The sequence below is a fragment of the Anabas testudineus genome, chromosome 8 (genome assembly GCF_900324465.2).
Source record: "Anabas testudineus chromosome 8, fAnaTes1.2, whole genome shotgun sequence".
Taxonomy (NCBI): Eukaryota; Metazoa; Chordata; class Actinopteri; order Anabantiformes; family Anabantidae; genus Anabas; species Anabas testudineus.
In genome coordinates, this window is record NC_046617.1 from 19,193,178 (window position 1) to 19,215,021 (window position 21,844).

At 40.0% G+C, this 21,844-nt stretch overlaps 2 protein-coding genes across 3 annotated transcripts; both read left to right on the top strand.

Moving 5' to 3' along the window:
• Positions 1–326: 326 nt before the first annotated feature.
• Positions 327–13,730, top strand: LOC113152637 (transmembrane protein 184B-like). 2 transcript variants are annotated; one of them, XM_026346004.1, is made up of 9 exons: positions 327–779; positions 3,243–3,476; positions 5,741–5,906; positions 7,495–7,585; positions 7,700–7,775; positions 8,316–8,407; positions 8,842–9,011; positions 9,234–9,428; positions 10,641–10,870. In XM_026346004.1, the coding sequence occupies exons 2-9, from the start codon at positions 3,243–3,245 to the stop codon at positions 10,868–10,870; spliced, it is 1,254 nt and encodes a 417-aa protein (XP_026201789.1). In that variant the 5' UTR covers positions 327–779. The 2 variants fall into 2 exon arrangements, with proteins under 2 accessions (XP_026201789.1, XP_026201797.1); XM_026346012.1 differs by lacking the exon at positions 327–779 and having other exon boundaries at positions 10,641–13,730.
• Positions 13,731–14,271: 541 nt separating this feature from the next.
• Positions 14,272–21,812, top strand: LOC113152912 (probable ATP-dependent RNA helicase DDX17). Its single transcript, XM_026346437.1, has 13 exons — positions 14,272–14,714; positions 14,887–15,046; positions 15,213–15,309; positions 15,432–15,565; positions 15,672–15,737; positions 15,845–15,986; positions 16,133–16,293; positions 16,391–16,563; positions 16,680–16,790; positions 17,001–17,062; positions 17,154–17,213; positions 20,097–20,333; positions 20,573–21,812. The coding sequence occupies exons 1-13, from the start codon at positions 14,665–14,667 to the stop codon at positions 21,037–21,039; spliced, it is 1,920 nt and encodes a 639-aa protein (XP_026202222.1). The 5' UTR covers positions 14,272–14,664; the 3' UTR covers positions 21,040–21,812.
• The last annotated feature ends 32 nt before the right edge of the window (positions 21,813–21,844 follow it).

The window sequence follows — 21,844 nt, forward strand, 5'->3', positions numbered from 1 at the left end:
TTCTGAATTAAACTTAATAGCTGAACATTTTAAACACCTGCAGAAACCTTACCTATGAGGCTTATGTGGAACAAATCTGGACTACACAACATTTACGTCATCAACAGCATCAAGTTCAGTAGTTTTTAAAATACTTTTCTTATCGAGAATCTGAGAAATTATTTGTGCGTGTATTTTGTATCCTACAGGAGTAAATCATTTGAAGCACTTGTCCTTGGAGTGCAGTGCTTCTGCCACCTCTGCAGCTTCTACAAAGTTACATCATGATCAGTGGAAAGACCACAGACAGGAGAAACGCGACTGCGCATGCGCCAGGAGGAGTTTTGGCTGGCAGCTGCTGCTGTTGATACAGGGAACTGCTGATGGTGGTGTGGAGGAAATAACGGTGTCCACTTCATCAGCTCTGGGTGGGGAAGGGCAAGAGAATAGCAGTCATTTTATAGACATTTTATTATTACACCTGAGCGTATCGCTTGTTATTTGAGCGTTTTTTTACTTTGTTCTGATTTCACCGGGAAAAGCAACAGCAAGTTAGCGTCAGGCTAAAGAAGGCTAGCTGACGCTAGCTGGCTGCGCTCAGCTGCCGACACTTGGCCAGCTTTATGAAAAGAGCCAACTTTATGGGGTTCAGACAATGAAGCAGCGATTAGACAAGTGACCGACTGTCAGCTGAATGGTAAAATAACTTTTTGAACTCCACAAAGGTTTGCAATCGGCTGGATGATGAGCTAAACTGGTGTTTGGACCAAATCAGCGCAGATCAAATAACTGCAGAGGAGGTGAGTAACATTAAAATCAGCCTGATGGAGCAACGAGAGCTGGTTCCTTCACTTTAATGTGTTTCTGATGTTAGATTTAAAGTTAAATGCGGCTCCCGATGACTTTACATGAGCGTTAAATAGAACTGATGTTAACCCATTCTAGAAAATGCAGCTCGGCTGGAACCTGGAAAACCTGCTCTCTCGCTCTTTGTGGGGTTTGTTACAGCATCATTGTAAAGACCTGTGGTCACTGCTAAGTAGCCCTTTTGTCTGCACTGCCTCTCATTGAACTCAGTCTCGATGGCCTGATGTTTACAGTACGTTTCAGACTGCTCTCCTAGCCTGAGGACTTGTGATGGCCTGGTATTAGTGGTGGTGATTGGATCGAGGTCAAAGTACAATAAGTGTTTTGAAACCATCCCACGGGTGCAGTCAGCAGGATGGATGAGTTTCATCCCTCTTGTCTGTGACCCACTGGGAAGCACCGAGCTCTGCGTTTGTAGGTTCAAGCAGGTGCTTATGATCCTCACTGGAACTCAGACTTCATCTTTTTTTCATTGCATTTTCATTTCAACATCTGTTTGTTTGTTTATTCACTTAATTTAACAGCAAAACCAGTTTGAATGCATGCAGCCAGAATTATTGATAGATAAATAATTATAATCCATGCTGAATTTATGCATTTATATTATTATTCATCAGCTTGGGCAATGTGGCCAAAGGTGCAATACTAAATGAAGCCTGTCCCCTGGTATCAGTATACAGAACATGTTTACAGTGATGCTAACGCTGATCAACTGTTGCTGTGTTTAAAGTAGAAACGTGTGCTGCATGAGAAATCATTGTGCCAGAAGTCTGTTATGTAAATTTGTGTTAAGACTGTATACTGAAACTAGTTTGGGTTCCACAGATGGCTGGTTCTGCTCTGATTTCCTCATAGTTTATTTTCCTCATTAGTTAAACATGTATGACGTGCTCCTAGTCATTGTGTTGCCACAAGGCAGTGTGAGTCATCCATGACAACCAAGCACCAACCTATATTTAGCTGTTGCACATGGGGGTTTGGAAGTCATTGTGAAATTAGTTTTCACTGTGAATGATTAGATTATTGACTTCCCAGAATCCCAGAATCCTGACCTAGACACTGACATAGTTGAACAGTGGCTCAAACACAATGATGTTGGCACATTGATGAGTTTATTGTGTGCGTGTGTGTGTGGTTTGGCACATATAGCTTACATTTTTCCAAGTCAGCACTGTGTAATTGTGTAAGACCCTCTTCTTATGAACGGGTGTTGAAATTCCTATATTTTATCTTCCCATTTTTTTGAAGTGAGTCAAATGTAAAGTAAGCATGAAGCCTGACAAGCTAATAAAGAAAAGTCAGTGGGGTTTGGACTCTGTATGCTGCACAGTTGACTTAGCTTTAATGTATTTACCGATATTTACCATGATACAGGGATTATGACTTAGTGTATTGAGATAATGTAAGCAAGTTGAGTTATTTTCATTATTGTAATAAATGTAATTATAGGAAAACTTTTATGCTATAAGAACACACCATTGTGTAATTTATGCAGAAAATATGAGTGTGTTTTATTTCCTTAATGTAATCAGAACAGTGAAATCTGTACCATATTTGCATAAATTACATCACTGCCATCTAGAGGTTGGGGGGTTTTAGCTCAATGCAAAATGATCTGTCTGCCACAAATCTTTTAATGTAAACTAATTACAATATCATAAAACATAGTGTCACAATATTTATGTGTATCACTACAATGAAGGTTAAGAAAAAGTGAAGCACCAATATGAAGCATCATTTTCACTGACCACAAACAGATTTATGGAGTAGTAACAGTAAAAAGAGAGTATACATTCAGATGAGGTTTCATTATATTTTTAATTTACTTCAGTTTTATATTAGGTACCTACCTTATTTCAGGACACGCCTCATGGTTTTGAGTCTGATTAAATTCTTTTTTGACAGAACATGCGTGTTAGTGCCGTTTCTAGCTACACTGCACATCTTTCTGGCCTCTGAAATGAGAGAAGAGAGGGGAGAAATTGGGTCAGGAGCCCTCAGTTCATTGCTCTCAAACTGATGTTGCTGTGTTTGAGTTATTCAGCCCCCACCCTCTGGTTTTTACACTCTTTGTCAGTGTCTCCTCACCCACCTACTGTACATCATGCCTCTTCTTTTTACTCATTCTGTTTTGATCTTGCTTCATCTGTCTATTGAGACAGTCTTTCTTGGCATTGTAGATGCTGTGCACCGTCCTACTTTGCTCTTCTCTGCATCTTTTTCTCTGTTTTCTCCTTCTTACAACAGTGGATGTTTGCTTGAGATTGAGTGCTGACATTTTGAGTTACATGTACATGTACGCATTTCAGCAGATGACAGTTGTTGACTATGTTAGATTTTATTGTATAAATTACATTTTTATTCATGAAGTGTTCTACACCCTTTGCTTTATACAGATGAGTCAACTTTGGCGGCGAGACATACCCCTGTCAGAGAGGTTGGGGAATAACTCTCCAGTCGGCCTCCCCCCAGGGTCTCCAGTCACTATGGGCCCACAAGGATCCAACACCTCCTCTATACCAGAAACCCCAGTGGTCACACCAGAGGAGCCAATTTTCCTCATGACCTCCACTGCCCAAACTATATCGGGTTTCTTTGTTTGGACAGCTCTTCTCATCACATGTCACCAGGTAAGGAGAGCTTGACATTTTGTAATTCATTCTTGTAATCACTAGGTTTAAACTAAACTTATAACCTCAGGATTTCGGGTTTAACAATAGGATGTATCAATGAGAAGTTTAAATGAATAGAATGATTAATGAGGAGATTATATTTATTTAGTGTGCTATAGAAATGTAACGGATCTAAAACAAGACCACAGTCATGACATGGAGACATCCACCATCTCGTGGAATAGTCCTGCCCAACTCTCTACTGCATGAGTCTCCCACACAAGTGGCTCCATAATACCTGCAGATAATGTATATCCTAAAGATATGCTATTTCCTCTGTTTTTGTCGTAAGAAGGATCATCACTTGCTTTTTTTGTAATCGGGTAACGTGTTTACATGCACTCAAGAAACCGGATTACTGGAAATCCGAGAATACATGCAGCAAAAGAGTAATCTGATTTCTCCTCTGCCCTGGGCTGATCTTGGAACCATGGTCCACAGATTTTAGCTGCATGAAGACAGAAAAGATGCCTCCCAATCACTTTTACTTTCTTTCTCACTGTCTTTTTTTATTCAGCCGCTCCTCTCAGCTGATAGTAGTAGAGCTGTGAGTGTCGGCCACCTTTGTTATGCACATGCGCTCTTGCAGAAAGCTGATTAGAAACTCTGTTATGTGTTTACATGAGTAATCTTCATTCTGTTGGAGAACTCTACCTTTGGAAATCAGGTTTCTCTAATTCTCTACCCTGATTACCCGTTTACATGACACTTTCTCGGGAAAGCCGACTGTAACCCGGTTACTTGAGTCCATGTAAACGCACTGTCACAGCAGCAGCTCTAGTGAAGTGAATTAACTGAATCATGTCTTTGGAGAATTGCTACTCCCCTGTGTGCTTGAGTTCCTGTGTAACATTCTGTTTAGTGTCTGTGGTGCATATAAGTGTTGGTCTTGTCTCTATCAGTTTGTCAGTCTTCATGTTACAGTGGACTGTGCATCCGTTTTATAAGTGAGAACAGTTGTGCCTCTAGGTCTTGGTTCATAAAACATGTTTGCTATTGTTTGCTGCTGCTCTTTACATACATGGTTAAAGAAAAGGCTTCTGTCACTCTGGCAACAGATGCTATTAGCTCAGCTACATCATGAAAGAGCTTGTGATTAGTGTGAGAGAGTGTGTGTGCGTGTTTATGCATGAGTGTATATGTACAGAGCAGGGTCACCTAGCAACAAACCCTGTGAGCAAAGTGCACTACCTCGCTTGGCTTGTTGTCACCCACTGTTATTTTACCAGAGGTGTGTGTCTGTTTACATGCAGGAAAGGTGATAGGTAGGACATTGTGTAAGTGGAAAGGAGCCGGGAGGTGCAGACAGAGGCCCACCCTGTCCTTCCTGTTGTCTACTGCTCTGAATAGGAGTGATAAAAGCCCAGTATCAGTTCCCTAAAACAGCCTCACACACCTTGCAGACACACTACTCCAGTTTCTGACTCAGGTAAATGTCTGCTAGCTGTATTTTCTGACAGAAGAGAGCCTGATGAGCTTGCACATACAGGATTCATGAGACCGCAATTAGTTTCAGTTAACCCATTAATCCACCACATTCTGAGCTGGGGTGTCACGGGAGGGAGGCTGACACATGTCCCCTGTAATGTGATAAATATATGTTGCTGTTTAAAGCAAAAAGCTAACTAAACTAACTAAAGTATGCAGAAGGCTTCATTCATGGCACTTTCTTTGAAACTCTGCATATTTCACGCAGTTCTAAAAATATATTGTATATTCTGCTTCCTGTCAAACTGCCATCAAAACTGGGCAAATACACGATAATGCATCAGTTGCTGCTCTGTGACAAATTAATAATGGAAACTTAACATAACAATGGATTTTTCTTTTTCTTCTTACCTTGTTCTATAACTCGTATATTGTGTATTGACTGCATCGTTTTATGTCCATAACGGTCTCATGTGCATATACAACTGTGCTGTACTGTGTGTGTTTCATTGCATTTTCTTGTCCTTTTTTAAAGCTCTGATTATTAAAAGTTCACCTCAGTGGAGATCACAAGTGTACTCTGTGTTTCCAATGTAGTTTCATTTGTTTGATTCCATTATAGATAAGAGCAAATACTTTACACTTAAACTTAAAATAAATGACATATTGTGTGGTGGCACAAGTGAATCATTTAACTTTTTGAATAAATTTAGTTGCACTGACCTGTTCTCAGTATTAACTGTATTTTGATTAATCCCCTTCTTCTGACCTTTTTTCTTTTTTCATCCTTTCAGATCTACATGCACCTACGCTACTACAGCTCTCCCAATGAACAGAGGCACATAGTAAGGATTCTCTTCATAGTCCCCATCTATGCCTTCGACTCCTGGCTCAGCCTTCTTTTCTTCACCAACGAGGAGTATTATGTGTACTTTGACACAGTCCGAGACTGCTACGAAGGTGAGTGGATGGGGAGCACCGAACACTAGCACTTTCTGCTACAGGCTGGGTTATTTGGTACCATATCGGACATGCACACAGCAGGCCAATATTCACCATAGTGGTGGGAGTAAGTATTCTGTGTTCCAGTGTGTTTCTCCTTGGGAGTAAGGCTGAAGAATTTATGTGTTGTGACTCCCCAGTGGCAGATGGCCTTTGCAGTGTCTTCATTTACAAAGGTTGCCAGTTTTGCTCTTGTGTCTCCATGGCCTGTTGGGATTGCAAGGGAGGGGAATTCTGTTTCCTAGCAACTGTATGAAAACCAGGAAAACGTTAAGACTTTGAAGGCGTCTCACTAGTGAGCAGATAAATCATAATCTTATTATTTGTTCTACCAGCATATAATGCATCTGCTGCACGGGAGTATTCATGCTGAATTTGCGAAGCACATACTATAAAATGATGTAGTTATGTTAATGTGAATAACTATATATATGCAGGCAGCACAGTGCTGAGCCACTGATGTGTGTTACGCTTAAATTAACTTGTGAACATTAGTGTGGATGAACAGACATTCTTCTCAGGGGCATCAGTTACTGGGATCAATGTGCAGTCCAGTCAGGGATTATTTAAACTGAGTGCATAACGGCAAACGGAGTGCATTACACAGCAAAACGGCCAACAGACCTTAATACACAGGCTATGATATAACAGTTGTTACACTTGTTGAGGTTACCTGCCTAAAGAGGATGGATTAAAGGCAAGAGCAAGTTGCTTTGTAGCGTAATCAATCAGCGCAGCCAGCTGACTGCATGTAAGATCTGAGCAGCGAATAGAATAGAAAGGGATTAGAGAGGCACCTGGCGTAGTTTCATATTTAAGCCCATGATGCCGTGGAAGACTGATACAAAACACGTAAGAATATCATTTTAATCTTCATTAGCAGCAGTTATGTAACACAGTGCTTAAGTGAAGATTATAACCTTACTTTAAATTTGGGTAAGATGATTATTTGCTATAGAAACATTTTTCTCTGAACCATTTCTATTGTGTGCGTGTATGTAGCAGTGTAACATGACCACACTGCTTCTTTTCTCTGCTCTAGGGAAGAATAGCTTATTATTGTGCCTGAGCTTACACTTCACTCAGAGCCATTACCCAATAATTGCTAAGCCTGCTGATGGGCATGACTCACCTTTCTGCCTTGATATGGCAAGCTCAGCAGTTCTGAAACTGAATCAGCAAAGCATACCTGTAATTACAACTGTTACACCAAGTCTTGTAAACACTGCTCTACTAACCGGCACTACTTGCAGTCCTCTCAAGTAAGGGGAAAAGACGGCAGATGGTACAAATGCTGATTGTTTTTGCATAGTTTCTTTTGAACTGTCTTGAATTACTCCTTACATTTTCACATGAAGGGATTCTCTCAACTAAGAATGGCTCATCTTTGCTGTGATGTGTACGATAGGCTGGTACCTTGTGAAAGGTTTCTGTATATGGCATCAAGCAATTACTCCAGCTATAGTTTGTACTGGCTGTTTAGTAGAATCTCAGATTGATTTTACACCAATAATCAATTTTTGTGTGTGTGTATGACTCTCTGCAGCCTTTGTTATCTACAACTTCTTGAGCCTGTGTTATGAGTATCTTGGAGGAGAAAGCGCCATCATGGCAGAGATCAGAGGGAAACCAATCGAGTAAGTTTTGTTTGATCTTTTCTGGTATAAACAAGAACTTGGGAATTATTTTCATGTTAAAATAACCTAAATTCCTTTATAACATTTGACACATGAAAATGTGCCTTACTTTAGGTCAAGCTGTGTGTATGGGACCTGTTGTCTGTGGGGAAAGACCTACTCAATTGGTTTTCTCAGGTTTTGCAAACAGGTATGATCACCCTCTTGGTTCATATACTGCACACAATTAACACACACACACACTACTATGAATATAGGCACAAGCATTTCTGGGAGCTTAGGAAATCTGTTATCACTTGACACAGTTTGCGAAACTCTGTTGCACAAGGAGGAAGCCAAACATCAATTCTGTGCAGAAACGCTACCAAGTTCTCTGGGCTTGAGTTCATGTTGGATGGACTGAAAGGCAGCACAGACATGTTCTCTGATCAGACCAAGTCCATGTTTCGTCAACAACAATGACAAAATGACAACAGATCATCAGAGCAGCAGATGTCTTGTATCCGCAGGACTGGGCAAATATTTAACTTGCAAAACTGCAACAATTAAAAAGCATAATTATAATTAATTAACACATAATTATAAGGAAGTGTGTTTACATTACATTTCTGCATCTATAACATTTTTTGAGCATAAATTTACAAAACACAATTAAATCAGTAAATGAAAATAGAAGACCAAACATTTTGCTTCAATTCCTCTTAATCTTTCTCACATTTGCTTTCCTCAGGCAACTCTCCAGTTCTGTGTGGTGAAACCCCTAATGGCAGTGATCACTGTCATTCTCCAGGCATTTGGGAAATACCGAGATGGAGACTTCAAGTAAGATTCCACTCACACTGTGTCATTCACTGGACGGACATCCCTCTGAGCACTGATCCCTCGTGTTCTGACTCACTGACATTAACCAACTTCACCCAATACTCTTTTTAATTCTTGTGCAGCACTATTCAGAGAATTTATATTTCTAATTAGTGAAAGATAGAAATAGAAATAGAAATAGAAATATTTTTTTTCTGCAGTTCTTTTGGAATTACATTGAAATAATTAATGACGGCCTGTATAAAAAAACATCAGTAGTGCTACTCTACAATTCACATTATTATATTATTAATGAATCAGAGGAAAAATTCTAAAATTAACTTGGCATTGTGTAGCTTTAGCCTGAAAAACCTCTAAAACTCTAAATTCTCTTTCCACAGACAGTAGGATTTCTGTTTACATGGTTTTCTTTTCTTTTTGTTACTCTCCTTCAGTGTGGCCAGTGGTTACCTGTACGTGACTATTATCTACAACATCTCCGTCAGTCTGTCTCTCTACGCTCTGTTCCTCTTCTACTTTGCCACACGTGAACTGCTCGTCCCATACAACCCTGTGCTCAAGTTCTTCATGGTCAAGTCAGTCATCTTTCTCTCCTTCTGGCAGGGTAAGAAGACCAAACAAAAACACATTTGTATTTATAATGACATTTGACATTTGACATTTTGTTAAGTATCTCCTATGTGTGAAGAAATTGATATGCCCGCATTTCACTCTTTCTGGCTCATGTTTAAATTTATGAAATTCGACTCCATGACAAATTTCACACCAAAAAAAAAGATGGTAAACCTTGTTGTTTTCTCACCTGGTCTCTCTTTGTACAATGCAGGGATGCTGCTGGCCATCCTAGAAAAGTGTGGTGCCATTCCTCAGATCAGCTCTGCGGACGTCTCTGTGGGCGAGGGAACAGTTGCAGCTGGTTACCAAAACTTCATCATCTGCATTGAGATGTTCTTTGCTGCTGTGGCTTTGCGCCATGCTTTTACTTACAAAGTCTACATGGACAAAAGGCTGGACTCATATGGTACGGGAGGCACTTGTTTGTGTATTTATAATATACTGTATGTATGCGCTTGAGTGTGTTTTAAAAGGGCTGGTGTAATTTATCTTCTTTTGAGAAGCTGAACATATATAAACTGATAAAAGCATGTATAATGCACTAATCAACCTAATATAATGTGCAGTTCAAGCAGAGCTCTTCTTCTTACAGTCTGATTTCTTCCTCTGATCTGAGCTCACTCTCTGTGTCCACTGGTTTTACTTGGATTCTTATCTTTAACACTGAGTCTTTCTTTTTTTCTTCTAATCCGTTTCTTCATTTTCACCTTGACTTTCTTGTGTTTCTGGTCTCTCTTTTTGTACTTCTCTCCTTTTTCTCTCTTCTTCACTGCGCTGCTCTGAAAGGCTCGTTTCCTATCTATGGACAATACGGTAGGTCTGACGTTAGCTGTGTTTTGTCTGAGTTTGCCACAGTTATGTATGTTACAGTGCTTTTCTTTTGCTTTTTTATGTTTGGTCAAGTGCACGTTAACATGATTAGTGTTGCTGTCAGTTCAGCATGAGTAATATAGACATTTATTTTTATTTACCTTTATTTTGCAATAATTATATTCAGCCCCCACATTTTCCTTTTCATTTCTCCTGCAACAGTTTTGTTTAATATATGCTCATACCTCTCTATAGCCTGTGTTACATCTTCACTTGGCCAGTAGTATTAATAATGACCTTCATATAATTTTGTCACAAAAAGATGAGAAAAAATTCAAGGTAACCCTGTAACACATGTTCTGCATCAAACATTAAATCTGTATAGTGTCCTGTCAAATAGATTTTATGTTGCAAGTAGAAGTGGATTTGTAAAAACTAAATTTAAAAAGGTGTAGTCAGTATTAATTTACCACGGTCTCTACTCCAGTCACTCAATTTATCCAGAACCTATAGAAGCCACTTGTCTGCTTAATCCAAGAAGAGAATCTTTTCATATAAAGTCATCATAAAATATTAAAATGTGCATTTATTTTGACCTCTGATATCAGACTACCTGCCATTGCTTTATTATATAATTTGCATGTCTTTGGCATCAGGAATCAGATTTATTTTTTCCATCCTGTCGATTACATTTTTTTAAATTACATTTTTCCCACATGTCTTTCTTACTTGTCACTTTCATCTGTCCCTTCCCGTCCATCCTGCCCAGCCTCTTTATTAATATTTAACCTTCCCAATCCACATCTAGGCCGCTGTGCCCCAATGAAGAGCATCTCCAGCAGCCTGAAGGAAACGATGAATCCTGGGGACATGGTCCAGGATGCCATCCATAACTTCTCCCCAGCTTACCAGCAGTACACCCAGCAGTCCACCCTGGATCGCAGTGGGGGGCCACCCCTCTCCCGCAGTCACAGTAACGTCAGCACACGTGGTGACAATGAAAAGACTTTGTTACTTAGCTCTGATGACGAGTTCTGAAACTTAAACATAGACTCACTAAGCTCACTTACCTCCGGCAGCCCATATTGAATTTTAGCAGCTATGTGAGACAAATCAGATCTTTTGTTTCACCCTTTACATTCTGGTTTTATTTTTAAGTTTGATCCATGACAGACTTGAAATAGTCGTGCAGTAAGGGCGAGATTGTTTTACAGGGAAAAGAGACGATAATGGGAGTAAGAGTGGAATATGAAGAGAAGGGAAATGTTGTTACAAACAAAGTTAGAGAGAAGAGAGTCATTGCTGACACAAATCTGACATCTGCATTTATCTGTTGAATAAGAATCGGTACAAATAATTATGCCTGCACCTACCATCCTTATGCTGCATCAAAAAAGTGTTAGAAAAGTGCCATCTCTATCTGAAACAAATGGCCTTCATTCTTCAGTTTTTATTTTGATTCTCAATGCATACTCCTTCTCACCCTTTTGCCAGCTCTGCCTGTTTCTGATACATTGCCAAACAGAGGAGCAGCACTTCATGAGACACACTGTGTTAAGATGTAGAATTGAGTTATTGCCAAGCAAAAGTAAGGAATCTGGGATTGCAGGATTTGTTTTAATATATAAGAATTAAATCAGAAATACTTGTTTATTTAAATGTTGTAAGACCTTGAAGGCATAGGTCATAGAAATGTTATAAATATTCTGTATATGTTTTGTTGTGGCTTCGTATGAACAGGTAAATCAAAAGCGTAATAGTGTGACTCTGTCTGTTGACCCGGTTTTGGCTCCTTGCACAATGTTATTGTTTGTGGAGCATAGAGGGAACAGCTGTAGGGGAGATTTTAGCGTGGGCAGGGCAACTGATGGAAGGACAACACCCACACAGATTACAGATTACTGAAGAAGCATAACTTCCTGTAGGACTGGCCCAGCTGGGATGTGCTGTGGATTATAATCCCATAAATAAGGGCATTGCATGCAGCACAGATCGGGCCTGCCTCTGCTGGTACTATTAATGATGACATTGTAACAGTAGTAGTAGTGAGTGAGTCACATTAGGATACACATACAGAAATGTAAAGACATATTGGTGCAAACAAGGCTTTAAATCTTTTGGGACTCACACCTGGGCATTGAAAGCTGGCTGGCACAACATTAGAATGATCAGCTAATAGACATATATGTTTATGTATGTATAAAAGAAAATAGGGAGTGGAAATAAGTCTCAAATGAGTCAAAATCCTTGGACCTGCTTGTCTTCTTTCTGTTATCTTTTTCCTAATAATAATAGGAACAGCCTAATTTAATTGTTCGCACTGTTAAGTGATGAGTAACATGCGTTTTAGCAGCAGCCACTTTAAAGGTTGCTCGTGGTCGTGATTGTACATATTTGATGGTGGAGCACAGAAGTATAAAAGCTGAGTAGACCTTTTGGACACGTGTCAGGCGCCCCAGTGCTGCTTTTAAATGTGCAACTAGCATTTTCTGTTTATCTTGAATGCAGAATCCAATCTTAAGCTGTTGACAGCAGATAAACAATAGAGTACTGTCTTGTGAGTAATGAATGTAGTATCGTTGAAAGATTTAACAGCCAAATGGATCCTCAACAGTGCACAACCAACTTTTTACAAAATCATGTTCTGTTAACATCAAAGTGTTAGAAGAATGGAATTCAACATTAGAGGATGCAAACGTGGGTTTCCAGCTGTGGTTGCTATTCTCTATCCCATCAACCTCCTCCTATACTCAGTCCGTGCTTCACTGCTTCAGTTAAAGGCAATGTAAAGTGAATTTATTCTACTAATCTAACATTAACTTAGTATTGAAAAGTTGAAATTCCTGCCTTATACTTGCCACTTGGTAACAGTATATCAAACTCAAGCATCTTTATTCAAAACACTACAAAGAGATAGTTTTGATACTGCGTGACTTAAAAGTTGGATGTTAATCTGAAAACCAGGATATTTAATATCCAAAAGAAAACAATGTTGTAAATGGTTAAACTAAGCACTGCAAACATTCACTCGAATGGCTTTGCTGTTGCTTTGTTTTAGTAATATTTGTGTTTAATGTTTTAATTTTCATATATTCTCTCGTTTTATTCCTGTTGCATACATTTTAATTTGTATATTGGTAATATTTCATGTTTCGGGGCTATATTGGTTTCTGCTGGTGTTGAAATGCAAATAAAAGACAAATGGAAACAATATTTCTACCATGTTTTAGTCAGCTTTCACTACATGGGTCTACACTATGTAATATTTTGGAAAACTGTAATTTCACTTTTGTACAGGAAATTATTCTACTTCCGTTTACAGTATTTCACTGTTGCAGCTACCAGTTATGTACTTGGATGCAGTTAAATTAGATAACAGTATCACAAATACTAAAAGGTTTGCTCCAGCTCCACAAGATACCTAACAGTCCTAACGTGCTAAAAGATTTGCAACAATAATAATCTAAAGATGCAGAACAGAGATCACTACTTTTTTTTATCTTAATGGGAACTCCACTAAATTTTTGTCATGTTGAAAACACAATTCAGTAAAACTCATTTGGATGTGAATAACTGCAGTGAAAATGGTTTGAAGTTGGATATTCAACAGACATTCAGCTGAAACTTCTCCGGTAAACAGAACCACCGATCTGCATTTGGTGTTTGCTAGTCCTGCAACAGAACTGCACCTATGCCTGTACATAGTTAGAGAGTTAGGGACTGTCTGCAAATTGTCATTCTGTCTATATTAATATAATATCTCAATAACTTCCATGTCATGTGACCAATAAGTTCACAATCTGTTCTGAAATGTGCAGCTACATATTTTACAGAGGGCACACTTCTTTGTATTCTACTTTGATAAGATATATGGCTATGTTTTTTTAATTAAAATTTTATAATTGGTTTACATAGCTTCATCTTATGTTTATGTTTATGCTTATTTTTCACTTGTATTACTTATCTATTTCTTTTACCTTTTTTCACTTGTTTCACTTTTTTCACTTCCACATAAGTTGCATTAGTGAACTATAGATGTAGATAAGTTGTGTTTTTTTGTGTGTATATACAACGTAGTGATCTTAATTAAATGTGTATGTGCAGGCAACTGCACACAACTAAGTACCCCTACTTTAATCTCGTTGTACGATGTTGCAATGACAATAAAGTTTATCTTTATCTTTATCCATGCATTCATAAAATAAAGTGCTAATATTGACTATAAAGGAATATGTAGCTGTACATTTCAGAACAGATTCTGAATATATAGCAAACGCTATTTGAATATAGATATTACAACTCGTAAAAAGCTGTTTTATTTATTTATAGTGAATATTTTTACTACTAAAAACTGGAATGTCAATCATATATGAGGGGCGGGGCTTCTGCATGCAGCCAGCCAATCACGGCAGCTTACACTTGCCGGTTGACCAGTGCTAGCGAAGCTAACAACAACAACAACACTCCTCTTTGTTTTTGTGTTAATGAATGGACGTCTAGCTGGATTCTTTTCAGTGAAGTGTGAGGTTTAGTGTGATATTTGAGTTTCTGGAAACCTATACGAAAGTATATTTTTTTCCACTCTGTCTACGTCCCATGTTATCTTTAGTATTTGACTGAAATACTAACTGAATGTTAACCCTGCGCATCCGGCAGTTAACGCTAGCTTTGGTTTTCAAGCAAGGCCTGGAACGGCACCGTTAACGAAAGGCGACAGCTAACGTTAGCTAGGTAACCGCTCTGAGAAAAGGGTCTAGCTACTAACATAACGTTAAACGTAATATTGAATTATTTAATAGCTGCTCCACTCCTCGTAGTAGAGTGTTGTCAAAATGAGAGGTTCGTATGGGGAGAGAGATAGAGACCGTGGCCGTGACAGAGGGTGAGCATCAAATGGTGAATTAGCATGATTGCTAGTGCTGGCAATATTGGCGATGTAAAATGTTTTTACGCATTTGTTGCGTTGATTACTACAGTTAAAACACTGACGTTACCTTCACCTTACCTTAGGAAACCATAACTCATGTAAAAATGTGTGTCTAATGATTTTGCAGCAGCCCACGTTTCGGGTCTAGCAGAGGTGGCCCACCACCTGGCAAAAAGTTTGGGAACCCCGGGGACCGTTTACGAAAAAAGAGATGGGACCTGGATGAACTCCCCAAATTTGAGAAGAACTTCTACAGTGAACACCCTGAAGTGCAGCGAATGAGCCAGGTAGTGGTGTAGTATGATCTTCTGATGCAGCTAGTTACCTAATGCGAAATTTGAGGTCTCTAAAAGAGAGTCTGTAGTGCCTTAAAGCTGCTGTAGTAACTTACTATTTAAAAAAACACAGTGGTTTGTTGGTTTCACATACTTGTTTGTTATGTCATCCTTTCAGTATGACGTTGAAGAGTATCGTAGGAAGAAAGAAATCACTGTATGTGGTTCAGGCTGCCCCAAACCTGTCACCAACTTTCATCAGGCACAGTTTCCTCGTAAGCTCATACTGTACATACATGGGTGTCACACATGGAAAAGTAGTGTCACCAGTAAAAACTACATAATGCTGGCTGCTAACAGAAATACCTGATAATGTTTTTAATTCTACTCCATCTAGAATATGTAATGGATGTGTTAATGCAGCAGAACTTCAAGGAACCCACAGCTATTCAGGCACAAGGTTTTCCCCTGGCCCTCAGTGGTAGAGACATGGTTGGCATTGCCCAAACTGGTTCTGGGAAGACCTTATCTGTGAGATTGATATGTTTCTCTGTACATGTAAATTTTTATACAGATCAAACTGGTGAACTGCACAGTAGCAAAATCCACTGATATCTCTGTTTTTGTCTGTCTTCAGTATCTCCTGCCTGCAATTGTGCACATCAACCATCAGCCCTACTTGGAGCGTGGAGATGGACCAATTGTATGTGAAAATTCATCCCACTAATCACTATATAGTCTATTTTGCAGAGTTCCCCAGAATAATATTATAAGTCACCTTAATCACTTTAGTATTTGTATGATTTGCAGTGTTTGGTTCTGGCCCCGACAAGAGAACTGGCACAGCAGGTCCAGCAGGTTGCATACGATTATGGAAAATCGTCCCGCATTAAAAGCACCTGTGTTTATGGTGGTGCTCCCAAGGGACCCCAAATCCGAGACCTGGAAAGAGGTAAGGAGAATTTACTGGTTGAATTGAAGAATTATTAACTTTTTCTAATTCTCCCAGTCACCTAAATCTTTCCTTTACATCAATGTCATCACTGAATAAATCAGTAAATGATGAGTGCGATGTATTACATACCATTTTTCTCCTAGGTGTTGAGATCTGCATCGCCACACCGGGTCGTCTGATTGACTTTCTTGAGGCTGGAAAGACCAACCTGCGGCGCTGCACATACTTAGTTCTGGATGAAGCTGACCGCATGCTGGACATGGGTTTTGAACCCCAGATTCGCAAAATTGTGGACCAGATCAGGGTAAGTCTAATAAAGACAATGAATTAATGCAATAGTTTAATGTGTATTTGTTTGTAAATTTACTTACTTGTTGATTGTGTGCTATGCTCTTTCTCAGCCAGACAGACAAACCCTGATGTGGAGTGCTACCTGGCCAAAAGAGGTTCGCCAGCTGGCAGAGGACTTCTTAAAGGACTATGTCCAAATCAATGTTGGAGCACTGGAACTCAGTGCTAACCACAACATCCTTCAGATAGTTGATGTCTGTATGGACAGTGAAAAGGATCACAAGTAAGAGGCTAATCATTTATCACTCATTTAACAGAGGTCCATTTTTGTGATTTGGCTTATTACAATTTGTTTGTATAAGATTGCTTGATTTATTGTGATTTGTGGTGTTTTCTCAGGTTGATCCAGCTGATGGAAGAAATTATGGCTGAAAAAGAGAATAAGACTATTATCTTTGTGGAGACCAAGAAACGATGTGATGACCTCACACGTAGGATGAGACGTGATGGGTAAGTGATGTGACTGTTGTGAATACATTCAATCACATGTTAAAAAAACCAAATTTTTTCCAGACAGTGGGGACCAGGCATATGGTGCACACTCATTCAAGGATCAAAAATGTATCATTAAAACCTCAAAGCCAAAATAATATAATCTGTTTAAGTATATGATCATATATAAAGGGCTACTGTTTTTTTTTTTTTTTTTTTTTTATCCAGGTGGCCAGCAATGTGTATTCATGGTGACAAGAGCCAGCCAGAGAGAGACTGGGTGTTGTCAGGTACCAAAAAATGGAAATATATGATAGTGACCTATATCGTTGTTTACTTTTCTGTGATTGTGTTGAAGTTCCCAATTATGTTTTCTTGCAGAGTTTCGTAGCGGAAAAGCTCCTATTCTCATTGCTACTGATGTGGCCTCTCGTGGTTTGGGTATGTTCTGTATGCTCAGCAAAGCAGATCGTTTGTGTACTATAATCGCACGCTGACATGGTCACACATACAGTTCATGATATATGATCAGTTAATATGTAGAAGAATGTAAACATTGGTCAGTATATTAATCGGGCTTTACACTGCATGTTTATTTACAGTGGATTTATAAAGAAAAGTCAACTATGAACACAGATGAGATTTTCTTTCCAAGAATATATGATGTTTCTCAGATAAAGTGTGTATCTGAGAAGTGTCATATCATATTTTTTATATTTGAAGCAGGAGTTTGTGTGAATATTTTAGCCACTTTGCTCTTCTGAATAAGACTTAAAAACAACATAGGAATAATGTTGAATAAATATGTAAGGGGTGAGGCTAGTGAAGCAGCCCCTTACAGGATGGCAATCAACCTTTAACCTAATTCTATGTTCATTTGTTTTCCTTTCATTTTGTTTTTGTTTGTTTTTTGTTTCCAAGTCTCTCTTCCGGCAACTAGAAGCACACAGGCCCTCGGGAGCCTGCAGCCGGACCTAGGCATGACAAATCGAAAGCTGACTTGGGGAGAGAGATGGCCTGATTAATCAGCCCCAGACACAGCCATCTCCACTGAAAACCTAGAACAGAGCCCACAAACAAAAATCTCCCTCCTTCCAGGACAGTGGCTACCTGGGTGATGGGGGAGGGGGCAAGCACGGGGTTCTGCTGGGCTTCCAAATTTGATCCTAGGGTCGGGGGCGGCTGTCAGGTGAGAGGGCAAGGAGGGGAGTGTGGAGGAGGGTGGGTTCCCTTCGGCCATGCCATCATCCGAGTGACGCACCGCACCATTTCCTGATTAGATTAACTCCTATTCATCCAGAGACTTTGACATGTTTTTAATATGTGTGTATTTATTCTTTTGGGATATGAATTCAAGAATCACTCTTCCACAGTACCTAAGGAAATATATTTCCATACCCAATACCAACCTCTGGACAACAAAATTTGTATCTAAATTGGTCCTCCAGATAATATGAATAGATGCTACTTAGGTTTTGTGAAGATGACAGTGGTGCGTTACAAGAAGACAGAATGAGACAACTGCAAGGAAATGGAAAGCATCCAAAACGGGGCATGGACGACTTTGCTGGAAGCTCCCCTCTGAACTGCCCCCTGATGCCAGCCCCTGACACCCCCCACCACTGGCTGTGCCGGCCGGCCTCTCCCTCTGCGGACGTCATGTCTGGTCCTGGCTGGCAGGAGTCCTGGCCTGGAGGAGCCACCTCTCTATAATCGATTTCCCTCCCTTTCACTCCTCTTGCTCTCTGTCTCTGCTTCCACTCTATTTTCCTGCCTCTTACACATCATTTCTTCTCTTCTGTCTTGTTCTTCTGTCATTTCTTAAATGTTTCCACCTCATTCATCTCTCTTCTCTGCCCTCTAACCCTTCCTCTTTCACCCCCTATCTTGGTCTATCTTGCCTTGTTATTTTCTCGACCTCATTTCTGACCTCTGTCCTTTTTGTCCCTATTTCCCACCACCCCCCACTCCCTGCCTTTTATACTTAGGCCATTTTTCTTTGTATACATCAAACCAGTCCATTCTATAACAAAATTTACCAGCCCTTAATGATTTGCTAAATTTCTCTATAAGGGCTAGGACAAAATTTCAGGATTCAGATTTCCTGATTCCTTGGCAGAGCCCATTCTCAGATTTGTCTTATTGGAGAAAAAAAGTCTTCTTTTCAGTGTCTGTTTCTTGTTACTAAACTTGAAAAGCTGGGCTCGATGATACCACTGCCATTGGAAGTGACCTGGGAGGCATTTGGAACAAGCCCATTCAAAAGTCTGCCATTCTACTATCCCACATCTTTATTAGAAATGATCTGTCAGTGGTAAGAAGCCAGAGAGTCTGGTGTTCTTAGAATAATTTCAGGTTCTCTGCACCCTTGACTTTGTACTTGAGACGACATAGCCCAGCAGTGATGTCTCGAGGCCAGTTAAAGGCTGTGGGACATGAAGAGGCACAGATAAGCCTTAGAATAGGACTGCATACCTACAAAGTCCAGCTGTGGCCCAGACAGTTTCCAGCTTTGGGAGTGTTGTGGAGGAGTGGCGAGGTGGGAGAGAGGACTGCTTTTGTCCCATGCACTCCCCTCCTACCCCTGCAGACCTCCTAGGACTAGTGATGGGTGAGGGGACAGAGGGGTAACTTTGTAAGCCATCACTAAATCTTTGCTACAGGGTAAGTACTGTACCTGAACCTCCCTTCCTTATTTTCTTTCGACAGCCTTCATCATTAGGCTTCTTAAATCAGACTTGTCTCTCCTACAATCAGCAGTGCTTTCTGAGCCGTTTGTCAAATGTAATGAGAAACAGACCTTTAATTTTTTGAATTTAAACACAGTTGTTCCCTGTTCTCAGTTGATTCAACTTCAAACATTAATCAGCAAAACCTGTCAACAAAGGTCACCTGTCTAAATTGGGTTTCTCCTTTTTTAAATGATAATATTGTTATAATTCTTCAGAAAAACTCTATCATCACTTAACCAAGTTGGTCTGTAGCTGCATGTAACCTAATTCAAATAATTATTATACTACAGTATATTGTTGATCCCTGTTTTGTAATTGGTATAGTAAGTAAAATCATTGAATAATTGTGTATTGTACAGTCATCATTTGACAGGTAAGTGATGCTTTCAGAGGATGATGGGTATCTTGCAGGTATTGTCTGTCCAAATGTTTACACTTTCAAAAGCACAAAACTTAAAATTCATGAATGTTAGTTATGTTAGTTTTAGTTAGTATGTTTTCTACTAGTGTTAGTTTTGCTCTGACTTTTGTTTTTGTTTTTTAATCCCTGTAACTGGTCTCATCACACCACCATGACTCAACTCCCATCAAGATGTGGAGGATGTTAAATTTGTCATCAACTATGACTATCCCAACTCATCGGAGGACTACATCCATCGTATTGGCCGTACAGCCCGCAGCACCAACAAAGGCACGGCTTACACTTTCTTCACTCCAGGTAATCTCCGCCAGGCCCGCGAACTGATCCGGGTGCTGGAGGAGGCTCGTCAGACCATAAATCCCAAACTGCTGCAACTGGTTGACACTGGGCGTGGAGGAGGCGGAGGAGGTAAGTGATGCTACCTGCTGAATTAGTTCACTACTTTATATGGTGACTATATAATTAAACCAAATTTGGGATAAATCTAGATTCAGGATTGATCACTGGTATGACTGGTATGAGGATGGTGGAAGAAATCCTGTGACTACTTTTTAAAGAAGCTAGAGCTGTATCCCCTAAATAGATTCTTGTCCTGATGGAAATTCACCCTCCTTTTTTGTTTGTCCACCCTCTTTCTTCATTTCCAGGCAGTCGCCCCCGTTTCCGTGGCAGCTCTAATTCTAACAATCCCAACCTGATGTATCAGGACGAGTGTGACCGGCGAATGCGTTCTGTGGGTGGCAGCTCCAAGGACAGCCGCAGCAACAGCAGCTATACCCGAGATAGCCGCGGAGGAAGCAGCAGGGACGGGGACCGCTCCTCCACATCTTCCTCTTCTTACAGAGATCGCAGTAGCCGAGATGGAGGACGCAGCTACGGTTCTGGCTCCAACTCGTATGACCAGTACCAGAACAACAGCAACAGCAGCCAGTACAGCAGCTCTAGGGGTGGCTCTAGCACAGGAGGTGGTGGAGTGGGGCAGGCCCCAGCTCCATCAGGTCCCCAGCCTCTGATGGCCCAACAGTTTAATCCTCCTCAGCCTATGATGGGCCTGATGGGGCACTCGCCATTCCAGTTTGCTCCTCCACCACCTCCCCCCTCTGGCAGAAAGTAACGTGATCTGGGCACAGTCACACCCAGCACAACACACTACTCCCATTCACACATATGGTCTCAAAATCAGTCTGGACTGTTTTGTTAGCAAGTTGACCACTATGACATTTACATTCCAGTTATAAGCTTGCCTGGGATAAATCACATCTGTGCAATGTGCTTTAAAATTCCTTATTTCTAGTTCAGACTAGGCTCTTAGTTTTTTCTTATTAAGTCGCGACGTTTGACTTTTTCTTTGAAGTAAAATTAATCAGCATTAATTTCATTAGACACGATGTAATTTTAATAATTTGACCGAGGTTGTCATGATTGTCTCAGAAAAAAGTCCAAAACAAAAAAGACAAATATGTTTTTGTATTGTGAGCCTCTCTGTGACTTCGAGTATTTAGCTTCCTCCTTTAAGTGCAGTGAAGGTAGGTGCTTAAATCTCTTTATTTTGGGGTTTAAAAGTTTATTTAGAAAATAAGATCAGATAACTTTGAATTATGGAAGAATATCTATCTTGAGCAAAGGTTGGGGTGGGGGCATAGATGTTTAGTCCTAAATTAGAGACAGTTCTGCAGCAGCTTTGTGTATTGATGGCACATTGATCAGAGTGCACATACGTGAGCTTTCCTTTAAGTTTTTTTGGACAAATCTCCAGGTGCCTGCCACTTACTTTCTAAGAACACTAGTGTAGTCAAGAGTTAGTGGCAGTGCTGGAAAATTTCTTAGCTTGTATTACTGTATGTCTTTTTTAACAGTTTTTCATGTGAAATAAAGGTATTCAGCATATCTTTGTGCACTAAATTCTTGACACTGAAACT

Excerpts from the sequence above, each read along its gene's own strand:
- LOC113152637 (XM_026346004.1), top strand. The coding sequence starts at position 3,243 with ATGAGTCAACTTTGGCGGCGAGACATACCCCTGTCAGAGAGGTTGGGG. Across the intron at positions 7,776-8,315 it reads TTCTCAGGTTTTGCAAACAG|GCAACTCTCCAGTTCTGTGT; the intron begins GTATGATCACCC and ends TGCTTTCCTCAG. Across the intron at positions 8,408-8,841 it reads TACCGAGATGGAGACTTCAA|TGTGGCCAGTGGTTACCTGT; the intron begins GTAAGATTCCAC and ends ACTCTCCTTCAG.
- LOC113152912 (XM_026346437.1), top strand. The coding sequence starts at position 14,665 with ATGAGAGGTTCGTATGGGGAGAGAGATAGAGACCGTGGCCGTGACAGA. Across the intron at positions 15,566-15,671 it reads GTTCTGGGAAGACCTTATCT|TATCTCCTGCCTGCAATTGT; the intron begins GTGAGATTGATA and ends GTCTGTCTTCAG. Across the intron at positions 17,214-20,096 it reads TGTGGCCTCTCGTGGTTTGG|ATGTGGAGGATGTTAAATTT; the intron begins GTATGTTCTGTA and ends ACTCCCATCAAG.